The sequence below is a fragment of the Pimephales promelas genome, chromosome 15 (genome assembly GCF_988280905.1).
Source record: "Pimephales promelas chromosome 15, fPimPro1.hap1.1, whole genome shotgun sequence".
Lineage (NCBI taxonomy): Eukaryota > Metazoa > Chordata > Actinopteri > Cypriniformes > Leuciscidae > Pimephales > Pimephales promelas.
Window position 1 is genome coordinate 22,160,538 of NC_142783.1, and position 20,266 is coordinate 22,180,803.

Here is a 20,266-nt window from a genome sequence, read left to right on the forward strand (position 1 = left end):
TTACAGTTACTTCTGATGTAATTGAGGTAAATACTGTGTATAAATCAATCCGATCTCACAACGATTCGTATGCATTTTATGAGGTGTCTAAATTTCTTATGAATTATTGTAAAATATGTATGAAAAAAGTGTGAAATGTCATGAGATCAGACATAAAACAATAGTGGGTTTAACATCAAAATGTATTGTCTGATGTTAAAAAGTATGTTTTTATAATGTAACCTTCTCCACCTTGGTCAGTTTAAGGATAATTCATGCAATTTTATAGTATTTATTTGAAAGAATTAAAACAGATTCATGTCTATCCTTGTATTATTCAGCTGGTTGAGACTGATATGGGATTTTGAAAGTAATTAGTAATTAAAAGTAATTAAATACTTTTTAGAGAGAGTAATTGGTACAGTAATCTAATTACACTGTTGAAGAGGTAATTAGTAACTAGTAATTAATTACTTTTTTAGAGTAACTTACCCAACACTGTATATAACCCACACCCACATATATTATGTAAACAAACTTTTATTTTGGACGCGATTAATCGTTTGACAGCCCAAATATATATTTTTAAAGGCTGTGTGGCTCTGTTGTTTCATAGAAATATTATTGGCCATGCTTGGGAAGTGATGTTCCTTGGTTTAACTTTTGGCCTGGGCTGCATTTCCTAAAAGCATCATAAGCCTAAGTTGATAATAGAACAATTACCATCGATGATCCCTATGATAAACATCCGATGCTTTTGGGAAGTGCAGCCCTGGTAAGAATTGTTGGGTAGATTTTCCTATGAGCTTTTTATAACTTGTTAGCACCAATGTTGTGAGGGTGAGAATGAAACTAAAAGAAATTTCACTTTAAGTCTGTTAAATTAAAACAAACTGCGGCCAGTGAATCTGTAAAAGAGCTGTCTAAGTAGATGAAACGAGACAGAACGAGGCCAATTGATCTCTCGGACTGTTTTACTGGTTTAGTAGTTCATAATGCAGTTATTTATAAAAATAATAAGACAAAATAAAAATTAAAATAGCAGAATGCACAGAAAGCAGAAATACTGAAAGACAACACAAAGCAGGACATTCTTTCATCCAATCCACAAATCCCTGTTTAAAGGTATAGTTCACCCAAAAATTTCGATTTCTGTCCCTCCAAAGTTCATAAAGAGATCATAAAACCAATCCTTATGAATTGAGCGTTTTAGTCCAAAATTTTCTAAAGAGACCCAAGCGTTTTATATGATAAACAGATTGAATTTAGGTTTTTATTCACGTACAAACATCAAATCGCACATACTTTGTGGTAAACGAAAGCTCAAGCATGTTCACTTGACGTGAGAACCAATGAGGTTCATTATCATGTTGCGCAGCACGTTTGAGCTTCAGAACCAATGAGATTCATTCTCGTATTAAGCAGCACGTTTGAGTTTCCGAATAAGTTTTGTTCTCGCATGTCAATCAGGTTCAGTTGAGCTTCTGTTTGTGTTCACTCATTAATGTTTATAAGTGAATAAAATCAGTCTGTTCATAAAACGATCAAGTCTCCTCAGAAAATTTGGACTAAACCACTGAATTTGCATGGGTTCGTTTTATGACGGATCAAAGTGTCAATTGCGTAGCTGTCAACTGAAAGACAGAAATTGCTTCGATTTCATCAAAAAGCTCTTCATTTGTGTTCCAAAGATTAACAAAAGTCTTACGGGTTAGGAACAACATGAGGGTAATTGACAACATTTTCACCGTTAATCATTGGCTTATTCTCATCAATGTTTCTTTTGTCTTTTTACTATACTTAAAACTGTATTTAAAACCCATGACCCCATGGGCTGTCATTTTTTTTCAAATTCTGCTGTTCATAAGATGAATTTCTTCAGCATGGCTGCTCCTGGTACTGTCTCTCTGTGGCAGTGAAAAAGTCCTCTAGAACACTGCGCAGGTACTCAAAGGTGGGCCGGTTGTCTGGGCTCTCTGTCCAGCAGTGTTTCATGACGTTATAGAGAGCCTCTGGGCAGTTATCGGGGCAAGGCATGCGATACCCTCTCTCAAGGTTTGCGATCACCTCTGGGTTTGTCATCCCTGAAAGATCAGAGTAACAGTCAAAAGATATTCTGACATATGGCAAAATGAGGTCAAAGAGGAAGCACATTGAGCTGGTCTGTTACCTGGATATGGGATTCTTCCATAAGTAACAATCTCTGTCAGCAGTACTCCAAACGACCAGACATCTGATTTGATCGAAAAGGTGCCGTAGTTTATGGCCTCAGGTGCAGTCCATTTGATTGGAAACTTTGCACCTGTGTGATTTTTAAAAAGGCATCTTTTTAGGTATCTTTTAAAGTTTAGCAGCCAGAATTTCTCGCATAAACAGAGATTCTGTGGTGATGTAATCCTAATGGAAATTGACAGACCAAAGCATGATGCAGCCGATGACCTTACCCTCTCTGGCAGTGTATTCGTTATTTTCGATGAGGCGAGCAAGGCCAAAGTCAGCGATCTTGCAAATGAGCTCAGCAGACACCAAAATGTTGGCAGCTCTCAGGTCTCTATGGATATAGTTCTTCTGCTCTATGTAAGCCATTCCCTCTGCGACCTGCAGGGAGCAGTAAAGTGTTAATAATAATGCTGTGTGTGATTTATGGCTATGTACTACCAAATTATTTCTGAAGTATTTATACCATGCAAAGTATTTATGAAATACTAAGATGGCATACATTTGGTGTATTTAATAGACAATACTGCTCTAGATGCTGTATCTCACAATGCTGTGTGCTTTATTTGACCTTCTATTTCTAGTGTAAAAAATTAACTGCAATTAATATTTGCAAAAAAAAAAAAAATCATTATTTTATAAAACCGCCAAAAACTGTAAACCGCTTTAATTTTATCAAGAATATTGTTAGTTTGTTCAAAATTAGTAATATTGTTAAATATTATTTCAATTTAAAACAACAGTTTTTGTTTTAATATTTTTTGAAATATCATTTATTCCTCTGATGACAAAGCTGATTTGATAAAAATGGAATTCCTTTGTAAAATGATAGATGTCTTTACTCTTACTTTTGATCACATCCTTCCTGAATGAAAGTATTAAATTCCTTTTTTTATGATGGAATGTGCAACAACATGGTCATCATGTGACAACAATATTCCATAATATAACAATTTATTGTTGCATAAAAATTTCACATATTATTTTTTACAAACTGTACACAGTAGGCTGGTATTTCATTCCGAACATAAAACACGTTACACAGACGGACAGAGGTCAGTTCCTGAAACAGGGAGGGTTTTGCTTTTACTTCCTTTGATTTGACTTTTAACCTCCACTGCTCCACTCCACCCAGCACAAACCCATAGGTTTCATTCAGAAGGTTAGTTTCCTGATGCATAATCTTTCTTATTTTCCCCATGTTTGCGCTAGCTCCAGTCTTGACTGATCTCAGAACAGTGATGGCTGCTGAGCTTCTCAGAGATTTGCTATTTCTGACCTAGACGCGTAGAATGAGCGGGAAGGACAACGGTTCTCCTAGATCGGCTCTTTGGTGATCCTGCCATGCTCTAAACCTCTTTCACATAAAATTAGACTGAGGCCTGACACTATAAGGTGCGTGTGTGTGCAGATGCATTATGGGTGATGCATGATGGTAGTGTGATTTTTGCAACGCTGTACAGATTTTTTTATAAAGGATGTTGCACTATGACACCATGTGCATGTTTGTTCAAGGAAGTGTTACACAGACCGTCAAAAACGTGTTGGTTTAATGTGAAAGTGCCTGACAGTTTTCCATAAACGTGTGAACATGTCTGTGTCTGTGTGTTGACAAGAGGCATGTAAGTATATAAGTAGTTGTTTCGCCAGGACCTTTTAAAAGCCCTGAAGGATCTCATTCACTTTATGGAGAAGAACTCGAGCACTAAGCTGATCCCTAAAGCAAAATGTCTCTTTTTAATTCCGCTTCAAAACATTACATCTCTTACTTTCCCTCATCCTTTCTCCGCCAACATTTCATTGAATATTTTGAAAAGTGATACCGTTGTTACATCTATCCCATGTCACGCGATCCCCGTGAACCTCTGACCTGCAACACCGCTCTAAAACATCAGTGTTTTATCATCTTCACACTCCAATCAATTACACACTGAGCACATGAGGCACTCACTAATAAAAACATTCATACCATGAGTGATCAAGGCCATCTGATAGCCTAATTTTTAACCCGATCAGTCAATTTAGGAATAAACCCAGAGCTGAATAAAAGCGCAAACTCTCTCTTAAGAAAATTACAGTCTGTCTGTCAATATTTCATGGGCTCTATCTGATTCTACACTAGCGTTCCAGCCAGAATTGTTCCCATAGTAATTAGATGTTCTCGATGAAGCATGGAGTGTCATTAATTAGGTCAATTACTTTGACCTAAATTAGGTCCTCACTATCTGTGTACAGTGTTTCCCTGCAAACAAACAAAGAACTGTATGTTGGCCCAGTGAATGTAAATGTAATGCCAGTAAGAAATAATGTATTTTCTACAGTTCGTGTACGCATTTCTATTGTCTGTTCATCTAGTCGGTTTATAGATTGGTGTGGGTAGTTGTTTTTGTATTAAAATGTCTAGACTCGTTCCAGCACACACAGTATTGCTCATTGTTAACCATAAGATTAGGAAGCAGAACAGCAGCTGAGCAATGCTGACGTCACCAGCTTAGAGACAGCGGTGGAGGAATGAGTGATAAACTGAATATACAAGGGTCTTAAAAGCTTGTAAGAAGTAGAAATTTGGGACAGTTTGTTTCCTGTAGGGCACAAATGTTTCACCCCTGATGTTATGAGCGCATTATTGACACCCCCACCAAAAATGATATGGTCAGCCTACCTGGGCGGACATGTCGATCAGCACATTGATGGTTAAATTAGATCCTTCTGGAGTCTTCAAAAAATCCACCAGGCTGCCTAAAAGTCAACACGACATTTTAACATGCATAAATTTTATATACAGCAAAAACATGCAATGACAGAATTTATTAAATGTGCCGTAAACCATAAAATATTAAATGTGCTCAAAGAAATAATTTGGCTTGAAACTATGAAAACTAGACACTAGTTGGCGCTAGTGAGATTTACGAGGGTATTTTCCACTCCCAGCATCCACTGCAATAGTAAAAAAAAGTTTTTTTTTCACATTTTATTTATAGTTCGTAAGTCTTCTGTCTTGTCTTCAGCTGCCTTTTTTAAACATTCTTTTACCACAACTAAATGTTACCGGAAGCACGCTCTCTCCATCAGTCATTTTAGTTCAAAGGCAAAAGGAAACAGCAGATGAATGCTGTTATTTTGATGCTTAAAAAGTTCTGTAAGCTCTTCTCAAAGTTCCCAAGAAGCGCAAGCAACAGCACTCAGATTAGATCCAAGAACTAGAACATAACAACTGCAGGAAATTAGTGCAGCCAGTTTGGATCAGTCGCTGAGACGTTGAATGTTAAAGGCCAAAGTTGTTGCTTTTGAGACGACAGGCTGTGTTGGAAAAAGAAGAACTGACTGACCCTGAAGGAAATTCCCACAAAGGTGCAGCGGAAAATGCCCCATTAGGAACACTAATGTCATACGCCGTACACATTCCTTTGATCTCAGATCACATTAGGGTGTAAAATTCAAGGTCGTGGGTTAAGTTTAGTGTTTTTGAATCGTTCTGTCTCCATTGTTAAAATGACAGAGGGGTGGAAAAGGGGCTTCTTTAAAATAACAACACAGACAACAATTGTACTTTTAAACGCATCACATGGACTCCAAACAAAGAATTGGGAGGTTGACAAGCTGAGCATAGTGTTCCATCAGCTTCCTTTAAGAGGGAACACAAAGCAGGAGCATTCACAAGCTCTGCAATCAGCTCGCTGACGTTGGAGCAACGTGGCTGTTCCTCTTAGAGTCTTTTGTTACTGTCGGCGTCAATATGACATTCTGGAGGCCCAGCAATCCTCTTAGGGGCAATGAGACCAACAAACTATCCATACTGGGTTACATATGGAATAACATGCATCGCAATGCGGTTGGGATGACGACCCAAGGTGCTATTGTTGCGTTAAAAAGAGATAGGGTGTGGAGGTCTTTTCTGTGAACACCTGTGACCATGGTGGCCATTTAATAGTTTGATTTGTTGTTGTGAGTTTCTGGGTGGTTGGCTCTGAATTAGAAAGCATTCCCGATACTAGCCTATGGAACAAAGACTTTCTTTCTATACCTCACATTATCTGCCTTTTCCTCTCTCTCTCTCTCTTGCTCACTTTCTCTGTCCATCTGCTTTCTGCCTCACTCCGTCTCTTTTCAGTGTGATGGGATTCACGCTATAACTTTTACCCTGCTTTCTATGTGAGGCTTGTTTTGATGGTGCTGTGCATTGTTCTAAGTAGGTTGCAGTGAGATGCTGTGTTTGTATGAGGGTTTTATTGTGCATTAGAGAAACATAACGCAACAGAGCTGCAGCTATAAAGATCTTTAGCTCCTCTGAGACAAAAACGCATTTGCTTCTCATGATTGCAGGTTTCTCAGGAGAGGAGAATATCGCAAAAATATAACAATATTATAGCATCTCAAGCCTTTAGTTAAAGGAATAGTTCACCTAGATTTAAAACTTTAAACCTGTATGGTTTTCTTTGTTTAGTGGAACACATTTTTCTCTCTGAAGGAGACATTTTGAAGAAGGTTCACGCTGCACTTTTCAGTACAGTGAAAGCGAATGAGAATCAACGGCTGTCAAGCTCCAAAAATGACGGAAATATTCTAAAAGCACCATAAAAGTAGTCTTTAGGACTTGTGGAACATTTTCCATTTCATTTAAAGCGGTTTTATGCCATTTTTGTGCTTGACACAGAAAATAAAACAGCATAAACATTGGTAAACATCTTTGGTGTTCTACAGAAGAAAGAAAGTCATATGGGTTATGAACAAGACTAAGTGAATGATGACCGAGTTTTCATTTTTGGGTGAACTAATACTGAAGAAAGGGATGGAAAATCGTTAAAAATGTTTTGAAGAAAATTAATGGAACTTCTCAAATGTCCATCAGACCTGACTGAGTATTACAACAGCAACATTCTGAGAGCGAAAATAGAATGATGTGACACAAAACACAAGGAATTAGACAAGCGTTCTAGATAGAACACTCAAGGTGGGAATGCCAGATATGAAACACAAGCTCTGCATGCATGCTATTTACAAGAGTGTTACGACAGACACCAGAACCGCTTAGTGAACAATGACTGGCATTATGAAGGAATAAACATCAGGGCCGTAACTACCACCTTGATGGGACATGTCCCTTCCAAATATTCAGATTAGTTGGTGAGTTTTACTGTATGTTTGAGTTTATCTGTAAGTTTTACTTTTGGTACCTGTCCCTTCTTAATCTTGAAAATTCACACTAGCTTTTTATTTTAGCAAGAATCAAATTAAATGGACTGATACTTTTACATTGTTACCAATAAAATTCCCAAAAAATGTATTACGGATCAAACCCGTAAATTATGTTATTTTTTTTACGCAAACAAAGCAGTCGCGCCTCTTCGTAAAACCACTGGAATCTACTTTAATGATATCTTTACTATACTTTTGTGTCTTCATCTTTAGTTGAGTTCCGAAGATGAAGGAAAGTCTTACGTTAAGGGTTTGGAACGACGTGAGACGTCATAAGTTACTTAATCACAGAATTTTCATTTTAGGGTGAACTAACTGTTTTATTATAATAAGAAGAAATGTTTCTTGAGCACCAAATTATACTTGCAATATCTTAAAATAAAAAAACTAAAAATAAACATTTTAAATTGTAATAATATTTCACAATATTACAGTTTTTACTGTATTTTTGATCAAAGAAATGCAGCCTTGGTGAGCCTAAGAGACTTCTTTTGAATGGTAGTGTATATTGTTGTTAAATCTCCGTTTTATGAATAAACGGGGGAACGTGAGCATTGTATGTTAACAAAGATGTATAATCATAGTTAATCTTAAAATGTCTATAGCTGTGCACAGTGTTGTGGGTAACTCATTACATCAAATCAGATTACTTTTTCAAGTAACTAGTAAAGTAATGCATTACTTTTAAAATTTACCACAAAATATCTGAGTTACTTTTTCAGATTAGTAACGTGAGTTGCTTTGTTTTATTGACTGACAGCGCTCTTGTCCCCACGTACAGTATGGGTAGGTTTAGTTCTGGGGTAGGTTTAGGGTTGGACCACTAGGAGGCGCCTTCTGGCCCATGTCTCATATTGACGCTAAAGGGTGCCATGTGCGTTGGATGTATACGCATTGTCAAAAGAGTCAGTATATGATGCTGCGCCCTCTACTGTACATGCGTGAATTTACGTTTCCTTCAGCATGAGGATTATTATTTCACTTTTGGTGTTAAAAAAAGTCTTTACATTTGCCCAAAACCTATAACAATTTTGTTATAAAAAAAAAAAAAAGTCCAGCCCAGGTGAGAAAAAAAGTTACACAAAGTAATGTAACGCATTACTTAAAAAAAAAAAAAAGTAACTAAGTAATGCAATTAGTTACTTTTTAAAGGAGTAACATGATAGTGTAAATCATTACTTTTCAAAGTAACTTTCCCCAGATCTGGCTGTGCATTCGTTCATGTAAGAAAAAGAGTCAGACCACATGTTTGAAAATGTAAAAACACTGTGGTCAATGAAAGAGACTGAAAAAAGTTTCCCCTCAAAAATACTGTACAGAGTCATTCAGGTGAGTGAGGGACGTATTTTGAGATGCCTTCGGTATCTTCAAAGCCGTGAGAAAGCTTTGTTTTTATAGAGCGGACACAACTGTTGAACTGCTCTTGGCTTTAACACACTCAAACAACGCTCAGACAGTGCTCACGGCCCTGATACTACTCAGACTTGTTAGATCATGAAACCCTGATGAAAATTTAAATGGAAGTTACTCAATGAGATTGTCTGTGTTTTGTAAAGAACGTCCAGGTGAAATGCAGGGATGAATCATTTAGTACTATGAAGGATTTGTCATTTCATTGAACTCTCCCCTCCTTTGTTTGAACGAGTGTGTAAGTGCATCTGTGTGTCTCACCGTTCTCCATGTACTCTGTGATGATATAAATGGGCTCCTGTGTAACCACAGCAAAAAGTCGCACAAGTCGAGGGTGCTGCAGGGTCTTCATCAGGTTTGCTTCTGCCAGGAAAGCACTCATGGACATGGTACCTGGTTTGAGACTCTTGATAGCCACTCGACGGCTATTGTTATACAGCCCTATAAAAGGAGAGAGAGAATAAATTATGTATGTCTTATTTTAAAGCGGTAGTAGTTCACCCATATAAAAATTTTCTCATCAAGTTTTTCATGTTGTATCAAACCGGGGAGGGTAATTATTATAGAGTTGTTTATAGAGTTTTTTTTGTGTGTTTGAACTATCCCTTTTAGACTCAATAATCTTATTCTCAAAACATGCAGGAGCTCAATCAGCGAGAATGATTTACTTGAGACAAACTATTTCATTAAGGCCTAAATTTAATCTTTCTGTTTGGATCACATAATTATAAAGGAATTTAGAAATAAGTGGCCGTGTGAAAACTACTGGTACTTTCTTGTCATGAGAGTGTTTTTGCATAGGGGTGTTTGTAAAGAATTTGCTGTGTGAGAAATTCACAATGTTTTCCTTCATTGAGTTTGTCTAACTGCTTTATAACCGGTTGACTTTATGTCTATGGGCTTGATTTGTGTGATGTTATCTCACCAATGAAAATAACTGAGGTTTAATGAACTGTCCATTACACGGAACAGTTCTTTCATTTGAATAAAGAAAGTCATTCACTGCAAAAAAACAAACAAAATGGCACCTATGATGCGGGGTCTCGTGGTCACGGAGCTGACAGGCAGTGATAACAAGTCAGTTGCTATGGCAACCAGGGACAGGAAGTGGTAAAAACTCAAGCATTGATGTGACTTCTATAGTTCTATTTTTAGGGTGAACACAGGACAAGCATGATTTCACAGCTGTATTTTGTTTATATTTGAAAACCAAATGTCTTCTCATTTTTTTTCTTCAAGACGGGTCAATTACATTAAAAGATAGATCTAATGGTCTAATTTGAACATGAGATCACAGCTATAGCAAACCACAACAAATCAATTCTCAATGGACAAAATCAAGCCCCGCCCTACATTTATTCTTGTTTATTTCACTCAGATATATGTCACAATTGGGAAGAAAAGAACTTTCGGTTTATGACGTATTGTAACATATTAATACTACCAGTTTCTGTTTGAAAACAAGCAGCTTTGTCATAATTACATTATAAATTAGGAAAATATCTTAGCCTATATGGTGGGGCTATGAGTTTGTCCAACACAAAATTTAAATCTAAATGGTTGAGAGTCTCAGTTCTAGATGGATAAATACAATAGCTACCACAAAATTCATCTTTAAAAGTTATTCAAGGTGACTGTTGTTAGTTGTTTTGTGTGTAAAGAGTGAGTTTAAGCACACATACGAGTATAATTGTCTTCAGACCAAAATGCTGAATCTGTTTATTTACAGTGGTCTGACTGACTTCAATGCTGAACAGTACTAGCATACTGTATTTACAGTTATGATATGCCAGGCGGTTGCTGAGACACTCTCTTTAGCCTGTAGATGCATGTTTATCAATACTCTTTTGATGGTACAATTCACATTGTTTGCTCACGCTCACAAACATTTCTAGACAAGCACAGACAGACCTGGCAGGCACCTGGATGCTTAAATGCACCCCTTAAAGGGATAGTTCCCCTTTGAAATTAATTCTTGATATGTTTTAGCTTACCTCAAGGGCATCCAATATGTAGGTGTCTTTGTTTCCACAGTATTTTCAATTTTGACATTTTTCGGTCAAACCGGTGACTGTCAGTCATATAATGCAGGTTTAGGGGGTCCACCTCAAAGAGCGTGCACAGAGAAGTCCAAATTAAACATGATTTAATGACTCGTGAATGTAAGTACACACTGATGCCCTAAGACACGAAACGAGCGGTTTAGTGAGAAAACGAACAGTATTTATATAGTTTTTACCTCTTTTTAACAGCCGTTGAACTGATCTGAATCAGATGTACAACTGAACCGTGTCCAACGTTACGCCAGAAGTGATCTCTCGCGCGTCTACGTCACGCATTGTTTACATTGAGATTTCGGAAGTTTTACTTTTCACTAAACATATTTAGATATATATCGAACCGCTCGTTTCGTGTCTTAGGCCATCAGTGTGTACTTACATTCACGAGTCATTAAATCATGTTTAATTTTGACTTCTCTGTGCATGCTCTTTGAGGTGGACCCCCTAAACCTGCATTATATGACTGACAGACAACACTGGTTTGACTGAAAAATGTCAAAATTGAAAATACTGTGGAAACAAAAACACCTACATCTTGGATGCCCTTGAGGTAGGGTAAAACATATCAAAAATTTATTTCAAAGTGAACTATCCCTTTAAATGGGTTATTCTTATACTGGTGTTCCAAGTGGTTTGACATGGTCTCAATGTCTAGAAAAATATATGAAAATATGCTTTTTTTATTCATCAAGAAAGTAACTAAAACGATTACCATGAATCACCACTGTAAAAATACTCAATTGTGTTGTTGAGAAATAGGAAGTAAAACATTTCTTACCCATCCATACTTCTCCAAACTGCCCCTGCCCCAGCCTGCGCTCTAGATTGAGAGACTCACGGGGAACTTCCCACTCATCCTGCCACCAGGGCTTCTGAGGGGCTCGGGTCTGACACGGTTTCACCAGGCGGGCGCATAGTCCATCAGCCTCTCCTGCACAGTGAATCGTGTCACTTTATAAACAGCCTGATAAAACTGTTCTTGTGTCTTTTATAAATAATCTGATCACAAGCGATTTGTCGATGGCACATATGAATACTCAAACATACGTGAGTAATGTTTGACCAGCTCTGAGAGGGAAGTGAAGGAGATCTTGGTGGTGATGTAGAATCCGCCTGCGTCCAGGTTGCGGATTCTGTAGTGCTTGATGATGTCACCCTGTGTTTGGTCAAGGTCTCGCATAGATAGGGAAAAACTACCTGAGACACCAGAACAAGATGACAATCAGAGGCTGCCAACTGCAGTAACACATCTACTGTCAAAACACAGAGAATTTCTAGACTAGAGGCATTTTACAGTTAGTGACATGTAGAACATGTTCTAAAATTCACCCGAGAATTATCCTAGAAGAATTCCTGACACAATAACCTATTTAAATATTTGTATGTGCCCCCCAAGTCATGTGTCTTGGCAGTTGGTACCGGGACTATGAAACTGTGGCAGTGTCTGATGTGGGCTCATGCTTTTGTGTTTGTTTTTGTTGCTGTGTGAGAAGCAATGCGTTGTTTCACACCTGGGTTGGTCTCACTCTCTCTGATGAGGAAGGAGCCCTGCGTGTTTCCAGGGGCCAGTAATTGCCTCATGGCGTCATTCCTAGAGAGATTTTTAAAGAACCACCTGCAACACAACATTATTGTCATTTTATTAGGGCTTTGGTTCATTAAGTAACTCATTTGGATCATTTATTTTGAGTTTAAATTGTTTCGGATATACAGGGTTGGGGCGTTTCACTCCTCCCACGCTCAGAAGAGAGACACTGAAGATACGCAGAAACGTGGCATCAGCAAGTACTAGAGTGGTTTAGCATAGTGATGCTCAGAAACTTGCGTGATTTGTGGGAGTATTTTTTTTCTTCTCTTTCCATTTCTGACACCCCGTAAATCATCTGTCATAATCGACAAGGGATACCCTGAATGAATCACCTTTCACCCACAGTTTTGGGCGTCATTTCCCAAATCTCATTGTGGGGGAAGCTGATTTGATCTTTTCTTTTCAAAAAACCAAAGCAGCTGATCTACATAGATGCATATAATTGTGATATTGTGTGGATAGGTTTGGGTATACATGATTATTTGTGGAATTGTTTGGGTATACGTGTGTGCGCTCTGAACGTTACATTACTTACGGTTCTGTCTCAATGCTGTTCAGTTTTGCTACAAAATTCTGTGGTATGTATCCCTTCTGCCCGGTAAACAGAGACTCTGCCATGTACCATTCAGGATCATCGCTAAGAAACACACATACACATACCAGAACAGTGTTGTAAACCATACAAGAACCCAAAAGTAAACAATGTTTAGATAATCAGCTCAGAGTGTCAGTCTGATTTAACATAGGCTTTTCTTACGCATTTAGGATTTTCATCTTCTCCCCTTTCTCAAACCCAAGATCGTCACTGTGGCTTGGCTCATATTTGTATATGGCTACCACTATGTTTTCTGCAATACAAAGATGACAAGAGTGAGCTATCTGAAACACACATTAAAGAGAAAAATGTAGGACAGGTGTTTAACATATCGTCTCACCTGGAAGTGGAGATGATGGTGGAGGAGTGTACTGGGATGGATAGGGAATCAGAGGATCAAAGTTCTGTGTGTGAGAGAGAGGAGAACACAATGTAAAGAAAGAAATACATATATATATATATATATATATATATATATATATATGTAAATATATGTAATATAATATGTAATATATATATTATATATACAAATATTTATACATATATATATATATATATATATATATATATATATATATATATATATATATATAGTATAGCAATTTTAGTTATTTGATAATGATTAGCAATTTCCCTAATGAGGTCTTTATGATATTAAAACCTAATCTTTTCATCAATTTCAATAATTTAACAATGTCATAAACTAAACAAAACCTCTTCCCTATAAACAGGGTGGAGCTGTTCTTATTTTCTTCTCTCACAGCCTATGAAACAACTACCACAGTAAAAGAAAGCATTCCATCATTCTCCTTATGCAATAACAACGTGTGTTGTTCTCTTTAATTTCTAATCTACTTAGGAAATGCGCCTCAAATTTAGCTAGAAGTTTTAGTCTCCAATTGATAACCAACACAAAGGCACATTTCCCTCAAATCATGTAACCCTGAATGGGTTGACCCATCTAAACAATGAGTTACATCATCGCAGACAGACCACAGTAGGAACAGATACAATTAATTCATCTTTTTTTTTTTTCTTGGAGGTGTTTTAGCCACAAAGAATGTGTATTCGAGTCAGAAAATTAAATGAAATAAGTTTTACACATTTTTTAACTACACTGAATTTAACATCAGGCAATTTCAGATTAAGATATTCCCTGACAAATTGTGTGATTATATTTATAACATATTAGATCTAAGATCTAAAAACTACCTGTGTTAAGAGACTAATACATTACTTGTGTTAAAGGTAAAACAAAATGTGTTGGCTTAGACACAGATGTGTTAAAAGAAAAAACACAGGTTGTGTTATTTTTATCACATCAGTTTTAAGAGTGTGGGGTCAGTGGTCAACCATATTTAACCATGTTTAGAAGATCTACTGAGATTGTCAGTCTGTTTTAACATAGGCCTTGCATACGCATTTAGGATTTTAGGATCTTTACAAAGCAAAGGTCGTCGTATATCAGTATCATAAATCCTTTTTCCAATTTTATTTTACTAAACCTAACTAAATTAAACATTGCCATTGCATATTGAAAGAGCACATGAAAACACATTTTCCATTTCAGTTTCAGCTGTAGGCATTTTTCAAAAATGCTTTGTGTAGCACTTTGTAAGACATTGTTGTGTTTTATACCACAGAAATTTGTAATGCATGTGTTTAGTGTAGAGAACGGCTCCACCACTTCCTTTCTCTCTCGTCTCCCTACATATTTAGTGACTTCTGTCACTGTCTCACATTACAACCTGCCTCTTCTTAACAGTCTCACTATTCCGAAACAATATATTAATTGAAAAAAATTATATTGCAACATTTTCTAATGCTCAGTGTGTGAATTATTCAATGACTTCCATGGGAATTCTTAGGAATTTTTGTGGGGTTCAAGGATCTTGGTAAGCCAAATATCTTAGCACAGCTAGCTAACCGTAAACGATCTTAAATAGGTATAAAAAAACAAACAAACCACAGAATAGAACTTTCTCACATATCCGAGGTTCTCAGAAGCGGAAATCACCATTTTGTGTAAACTTCAATAGCGGTGAATGGGAGAGGATGGCAAATATATTTTTTGTATTTGCATTTGCTCTAAAAGCAAAAGAAAAAATCTGCGATATCGCTTCCATGACTTTCTAAAGAAGCAATATAATAGTAGGCTAGTGAAAAGAGAGAAAGATGTCAAATTTTCCCTCACTCCCTCGGCTGTTGTAGGCTAAGCCATATTAAAAATGCCCCCGGAGCAGCGTACGTGATTCACTGTTAAAGTAATATAACGTGAAATTGTAGCGTTACAAATGTGTGTTAATTGTTTAAATATGAAAATAGTAGAACCTTTACTTAATTGGCGATGTTGATAACTGTGGAAACGCATCAAAATTTTTGATATAGTGTATATATATAGATATATATATGTATAGATATAGTCTGTTTAACCCAATTTAGGCTTTAATTTAATTGAGAGTTTATTGATCTAATTGCATGTGAAAAAAGAAAACAAAAATAAGTATTAACTGTGCCATAAAATTTTCTTTAGCTGACAGAAACGTACCTGACTGGGTGGAGGCTTTGGACAGTTACATTTATCACACCATTCATCTGGATGGTAGGAAAATTCGTCATCAGGATCAAAAGAGCCGCAGTTCCCCATATTTACTAAAAATGAAAGAAAACAGAAAATGAATATGACAACTATCATAATTCTGACTCTAATAGCCTAAATAAATTCATGGATATACATTCGTAAGTGCAATAGGTGCATCGATCTAGCTTCTGGCATACAAAAGCAGGGTAGTGGCTTAATAAAATAGGTAATAACTAAAAAGGTTTTGACATTATTGTGTGTATTTTTTATTTGTTGGCATGCTTTCTCTTTGAGTTGTATTACTGTAGTTACATTAAATAATGTGTAGGATTGCTCCCTTTAAAACAAAAAGGGAATTCATGGAGAGTGTTTTTTCCTGTTTCATCAGAAAAAAATAGAGCCAAAAACATTCAGTTTATATATTTTACCTTTTTTTTTTTTTTTTTTTTGCCTGGGTTAAGCTGTCTGTTAAAAAAAAAGTTCTGGACCAGATCTGTAAAGGACGTTAATCCTCTTAATGAATTCTAAACCCTTTTTCCAACTCGCATAAGTTTCAGACAGTTTTCTTAGTGAATGATTTAGGTGTATTTTTCACTTGTCTTAAAGGGATACTCCACTTTTTTTTGGAAATAGGCTCATTTTACAACTCCCCCAGAGTTAAACAGTTGAGTTTCACCGTTTTCGAATCCATTCAGACGATTTTCTGATATTTAGAAGAATATCAGTAACCAGACAGTTTCTGGTCTCATTGACTTCCATAGTAGGAAAAAAATATGCTAAGTCAATGAGACCAGAAACTGTCTGGTTATTGATATTCTTCTAAATATCAGAAAATCGGCTGAATACATTCGAAGACGGTAAAACCCAACTGTTTAACTCTGGGGGAGTGGTAAAATTAGCCTATTTCCAAAAAAAGTGGAGTATCCCTTTAAACATTATGTGGTTTGCATTATGAATATAGCAATATATCCCTGTATATAAGTGTTTTTATGTAAGACTGCAGCGTACTGTAGTTTATCCATATGTAAACACTCAAGCCCAAAAGCATTTTCATTGCCATTAAACAGATAAATAATCAGAGTTCATGTGCTAACACAATGTGTATGTCTCTGTGGGCTTTGGACCCGTGAGAAACTGTGTTGTTGGGTCAGGAAAAGCTCAACCCTATGGGTCAAACTGAACACTGTGAACTGGGACTGTTTGAGAGAACAGCCCAAATCAAAGCAGGATCTCTAGACTCTAAACAAGACTTTCCACTGACCTCCGGCCTGCACCTGACCCGACCAGTATCAGTGCAAATGAGTCTCGAGAGATGCACTGCAAGGTCAAATGTTTTGGGTTCAGATTGCTTTATGAAGAACCAAGCATAGTTAATAGTTTGTAGGTGTTCCTAATCACTTAAAGGGATAATCATTGGGGTCCAATGTTGTTTTGGCTTTATTATATGGACAACAAACACTAATATTTTTCAAAATAAAAGGAAGTCATATGAATGACATGAGGGTGCTAATGACAAATGATTTTGTGTTAATTTAGGCCTCCATGTTCTCCTGTTACATAAGATGTGTTTTTATTGCTCTGAAATAAAATCAAAGATATCAAATGCCTCTGGAACCCCAATCACAAGTTTTTTCATATATCACTGTGCACTGTCTGCATTATGCTGGAGAGTAAACAGAGGTCAAGAGGTCGAGACATGAGGGATACACTTTACGATTCCCACCAAACAGTCAAAGTTAAGCCAAAAAATATTGTTGGCTTAAAATTTGCCTGCTTTATTATATAAAGAGCTGTTGTTTTTTATGTTATTTTATTTTACCTCAATGTTTTATCAGTTCTACTGCACTAGATAAAAGTGTACCATTTTATGACTGACACTTAGGCTACCCTAATGAATAAATAAATAAATGATTTTAACATATACATAATGGCATTGTGGTAGTTTGATTTCGATTAGGAATAAGGCAATAATGTTTTTTTTTGTAAATTAAAATTAACAGCCTTAATCGTTTCCCCAGCATTCATTAAAATCCCATTTTCCAAAAAAAAGCCACCATTGTTAATCTATAAGGATTTTCTCTTTTTCTGTTTTAATCTAATGTGACTCAATCCAAAATCACCCCTGTGATGGAATTAAAATGTAAAATCATGTGGTTGTTCTTGACTGACCTTTAGGTCGAATACAAAAACAACAAAGCCAATGATGACATACATTAAATCATAACTATATCATATTTCATTTGTGAATTACTTTGCAAACTAAATAACAAATTTAACAAATTTTTAGCCGACAGCGCAAACATGTTCTAGAAATTTCGATTTGAACTGCGGAGAGATATTATTTCAATCCGAACACACTCACATCTACTTTTCTACTTCAGAATAGTAAGACTTTATATCTGGATTTAAACTTCACATTAATAATTCACTAAGTGTTCTGTTCCACTGTTTGAGAAACTAAAATATCAAATATGGGCCTAGCAAATATTATGAGCTCAGCTTAAAACTCTTTTTGATTTCTTTTTTTTTTCTTATATTTTAAGACTTTTAAAATTATGAAATTATTAAAAGTATAATCTGCCCCATCTCAGTTTGTCTCAGGCTTTAGTTTTACCTTGTAAAGTCTCATCCAATAATTTATTCACTAATTTAAAGAAGCCACTGCCTGAGAGTACCGGTCTGATAACCTGTTCTCGTTCGAATTAATCTGGGCCTCGATTTAAGTGAGGAAAAAGTTGAAACCCGCAAGTAAAACTCACCTTTTCTGTTGAAAGATGCTGATATCAGTGATGAGCCAGTTCAGCAGGCATTCCCATTTCGTTAGCTTTATATTTTATGAAGAACACATTCTTCCGCGGAGCATCTAAACCAAGATTACGAACAAAACAACGAGATCTGTAAAACTTCGGCGTGTTTCGATGACATGTGCTGCTAAGTGTCAAGTTGTGTAAGTCACGAAAGAGTTTGACTTCCCACCTTCACGAAGGCACATCATTTGTGAAAGCATCACTCTCTCTCACACACACACACGCACACACACACACCACAGTGGTGCAGACTCAGAGCAAGCTGATGATAGAGCTTCCTGTCGTTGAAGTGTTTGAGCTGATATTTAACCTTTTTTTCAGCAGGTGCACACTACTCTCAGCAGCTGGTGTCATTGGAGTGAAGGTTTATGGGTCAGGACTCCACTCGTCACCTGGTTTTGTCGCACCATTATGTCAAAGAGTGGAAACGTTAACGGCTCTCATGGGTTTTTGGCTTGTAGGCCTACTTGTACTGAATAGTAACAACTGAATAGCCACAAAACATAGGCTAACTTTTGAATATTCATGCTTAAAAGGGTGACATTGCTATTCTATGCAGCATTTGTCACCATTCGCACACACACAAAAAATCGAGCCTCTGAATCAAACATCAGTTGCTCTGTTACAGAGTAGGCCTGATATGCAGTTTGCACCATACAATAAACTAATATGCAAGTGGATAATTTTGAGGTAAAGTACTTTTCTTTTTTCAATCAGCTTCTTGGAGATGATGCTAACCCATCTCATGCCTCTCTTCAGATCTGTCTCTTAAACCCGTTCGGTGTCTCTCTCTCCGAGCAGACCGCACACTTTTGTTGTGGCATCAGGCTGCAGATAGTGCATGCATTTGCAGGAAGTCGCAGCCGAAACATTCAAAGGAAATGAGGTACATTCTTAAGTTTTCTACTGCAGGAACACTCCTCTTAATTTAGACACTGACGCCCAAGCCTAGTCTCTCATTTATATTTATTTAGATTTATGTCGTTCAACATGACTGAAATTGTGTTTGACCAGGTTCTTAATGTGGTGAGTCCACTGATCACAGCAAAAATACGCGTTTCATTGTGGTTGGGGGTTGTGGATGTGAATGTTATACAGTGAATATTAATCATATGTTGGCCTATCACTCAATGAGAATCCCTCAAAAGATGAACCACACGTGGGGTCCGTTTTGCAATGATAAGTCAAATCCTGGATTTCTTGTTTAGTTTTTGCTTCTCAATTTGAGTAAAAAATTGAAACAATTGTTTTTCCATTCTTTGGTGGTCTTGTGGTTGAAAAGAGGGGGGTTTGAAGGAGTGGGGGCTTAACAGACAGTTACATGTTCACAGTTACATTTCTTCTGAGAGCAAATGAAGAGTTCAGATGCAAAAGCCTCTAATTGCCATTTGAAATTTTGTTCTAGAATGACCATTTTTATCAAGCTTGTGTATTTAAGTTCAGTAATTTCACTTAAATGACAATTAATAGGTAATCTTCATTGCCATTTAAGTGAAATTACTGAACTTAAATACACAAGCTTGATAAAAATGATAATTTTAGAAGAAAATTTCAAATGGCACTTAGAGGCTTTTGCATCTGAGCTCTTCAAATGTTCATTTGATGATCTGAGATTGTGAAACTTTTCAATCTGGGGTATTGGGACAACATGGGGTGGTTCTAGGAGATCTTTGGAAATTTTAAGAGATTCAAAATATTTGATGTGTTTTAAAACAAAAACTATCAGCAAATATGCATATGTGTTAGATGTTAATTTCTCTTTCCTTTCTCCAGTTTATGATTTTATTTTTCTCTTTCTAGAGAGATTTTCTTCTTCCATTGTTGTCTTTAGGT

General features: G+C 36.6%; 1 protein-coding gene across 1 annotated transcript; it reads right to left on the reverse strand.

The window, feature by feature from the left end:
• Nucleotides 1-935: 935 nt before the first annotated feature.
• On the reverse strand, nt 936-18,637 carry lck (LCK proto-oncogene, Src family tyrosine kinase). Its single transcript, XM_039647205.2, has 13 exons — nt 18,386-18,637; nt 15,594-15,697; nt 13,386-13,449; nt 13,208-13,298; nt 12,986-13,087; nt 12,374-12,477; nt 11,910-12,059; nt 11,641-11,793; nt 9,064-9,243; nt 4,859-4,935; nt 2,424-2,577; nt 2,150-2,281; nt 936-2,063 (listed from the first exon to the last, which is right to left on the reverse strand). The coding sequence occupies exons 2-13, from the start codon at nt 15,690-15,692 to the stop codon at nt 1,858-1,860; spliced, it is 1,512 nt and encodes a 503-aa protein (XP_039503139.2). The 5' UTR covers nt 15,693-15,697; nt 18,386-18,637; the 3' UTR covers nt 936-1,857.
• Nucleotides 18,638-20,266: the final 1,629 nt, after the last annotated feature.

What these genes read in the sequence shown, in the direction of transcription:
- lck (XM_039647205.2), bottom strand. Translation starts at nt 15,692, where the DNA reads ATGGGGAACTGCGGCTCTTTTGATCCTGATGACGAATTTTCCTACCAT. An exon ending in CAAAGCCTCCACCCAGTCAG is followed by an intron (nt 13,450 to 15,593) that starts GTACGTTTCTGT and finishes TCTCACACACAG; the next exon opens with AACTTTGATCCTCTGATTCC. An exon ending in TGGAAGAATCCCATATCCAG is followed by an intron (nt 2,064 to 2,149) that starts GTAACAGACCAG and finishes CTGATCTTTCAG; the next exon opens with GGATGACAAACCCAGAGGTG.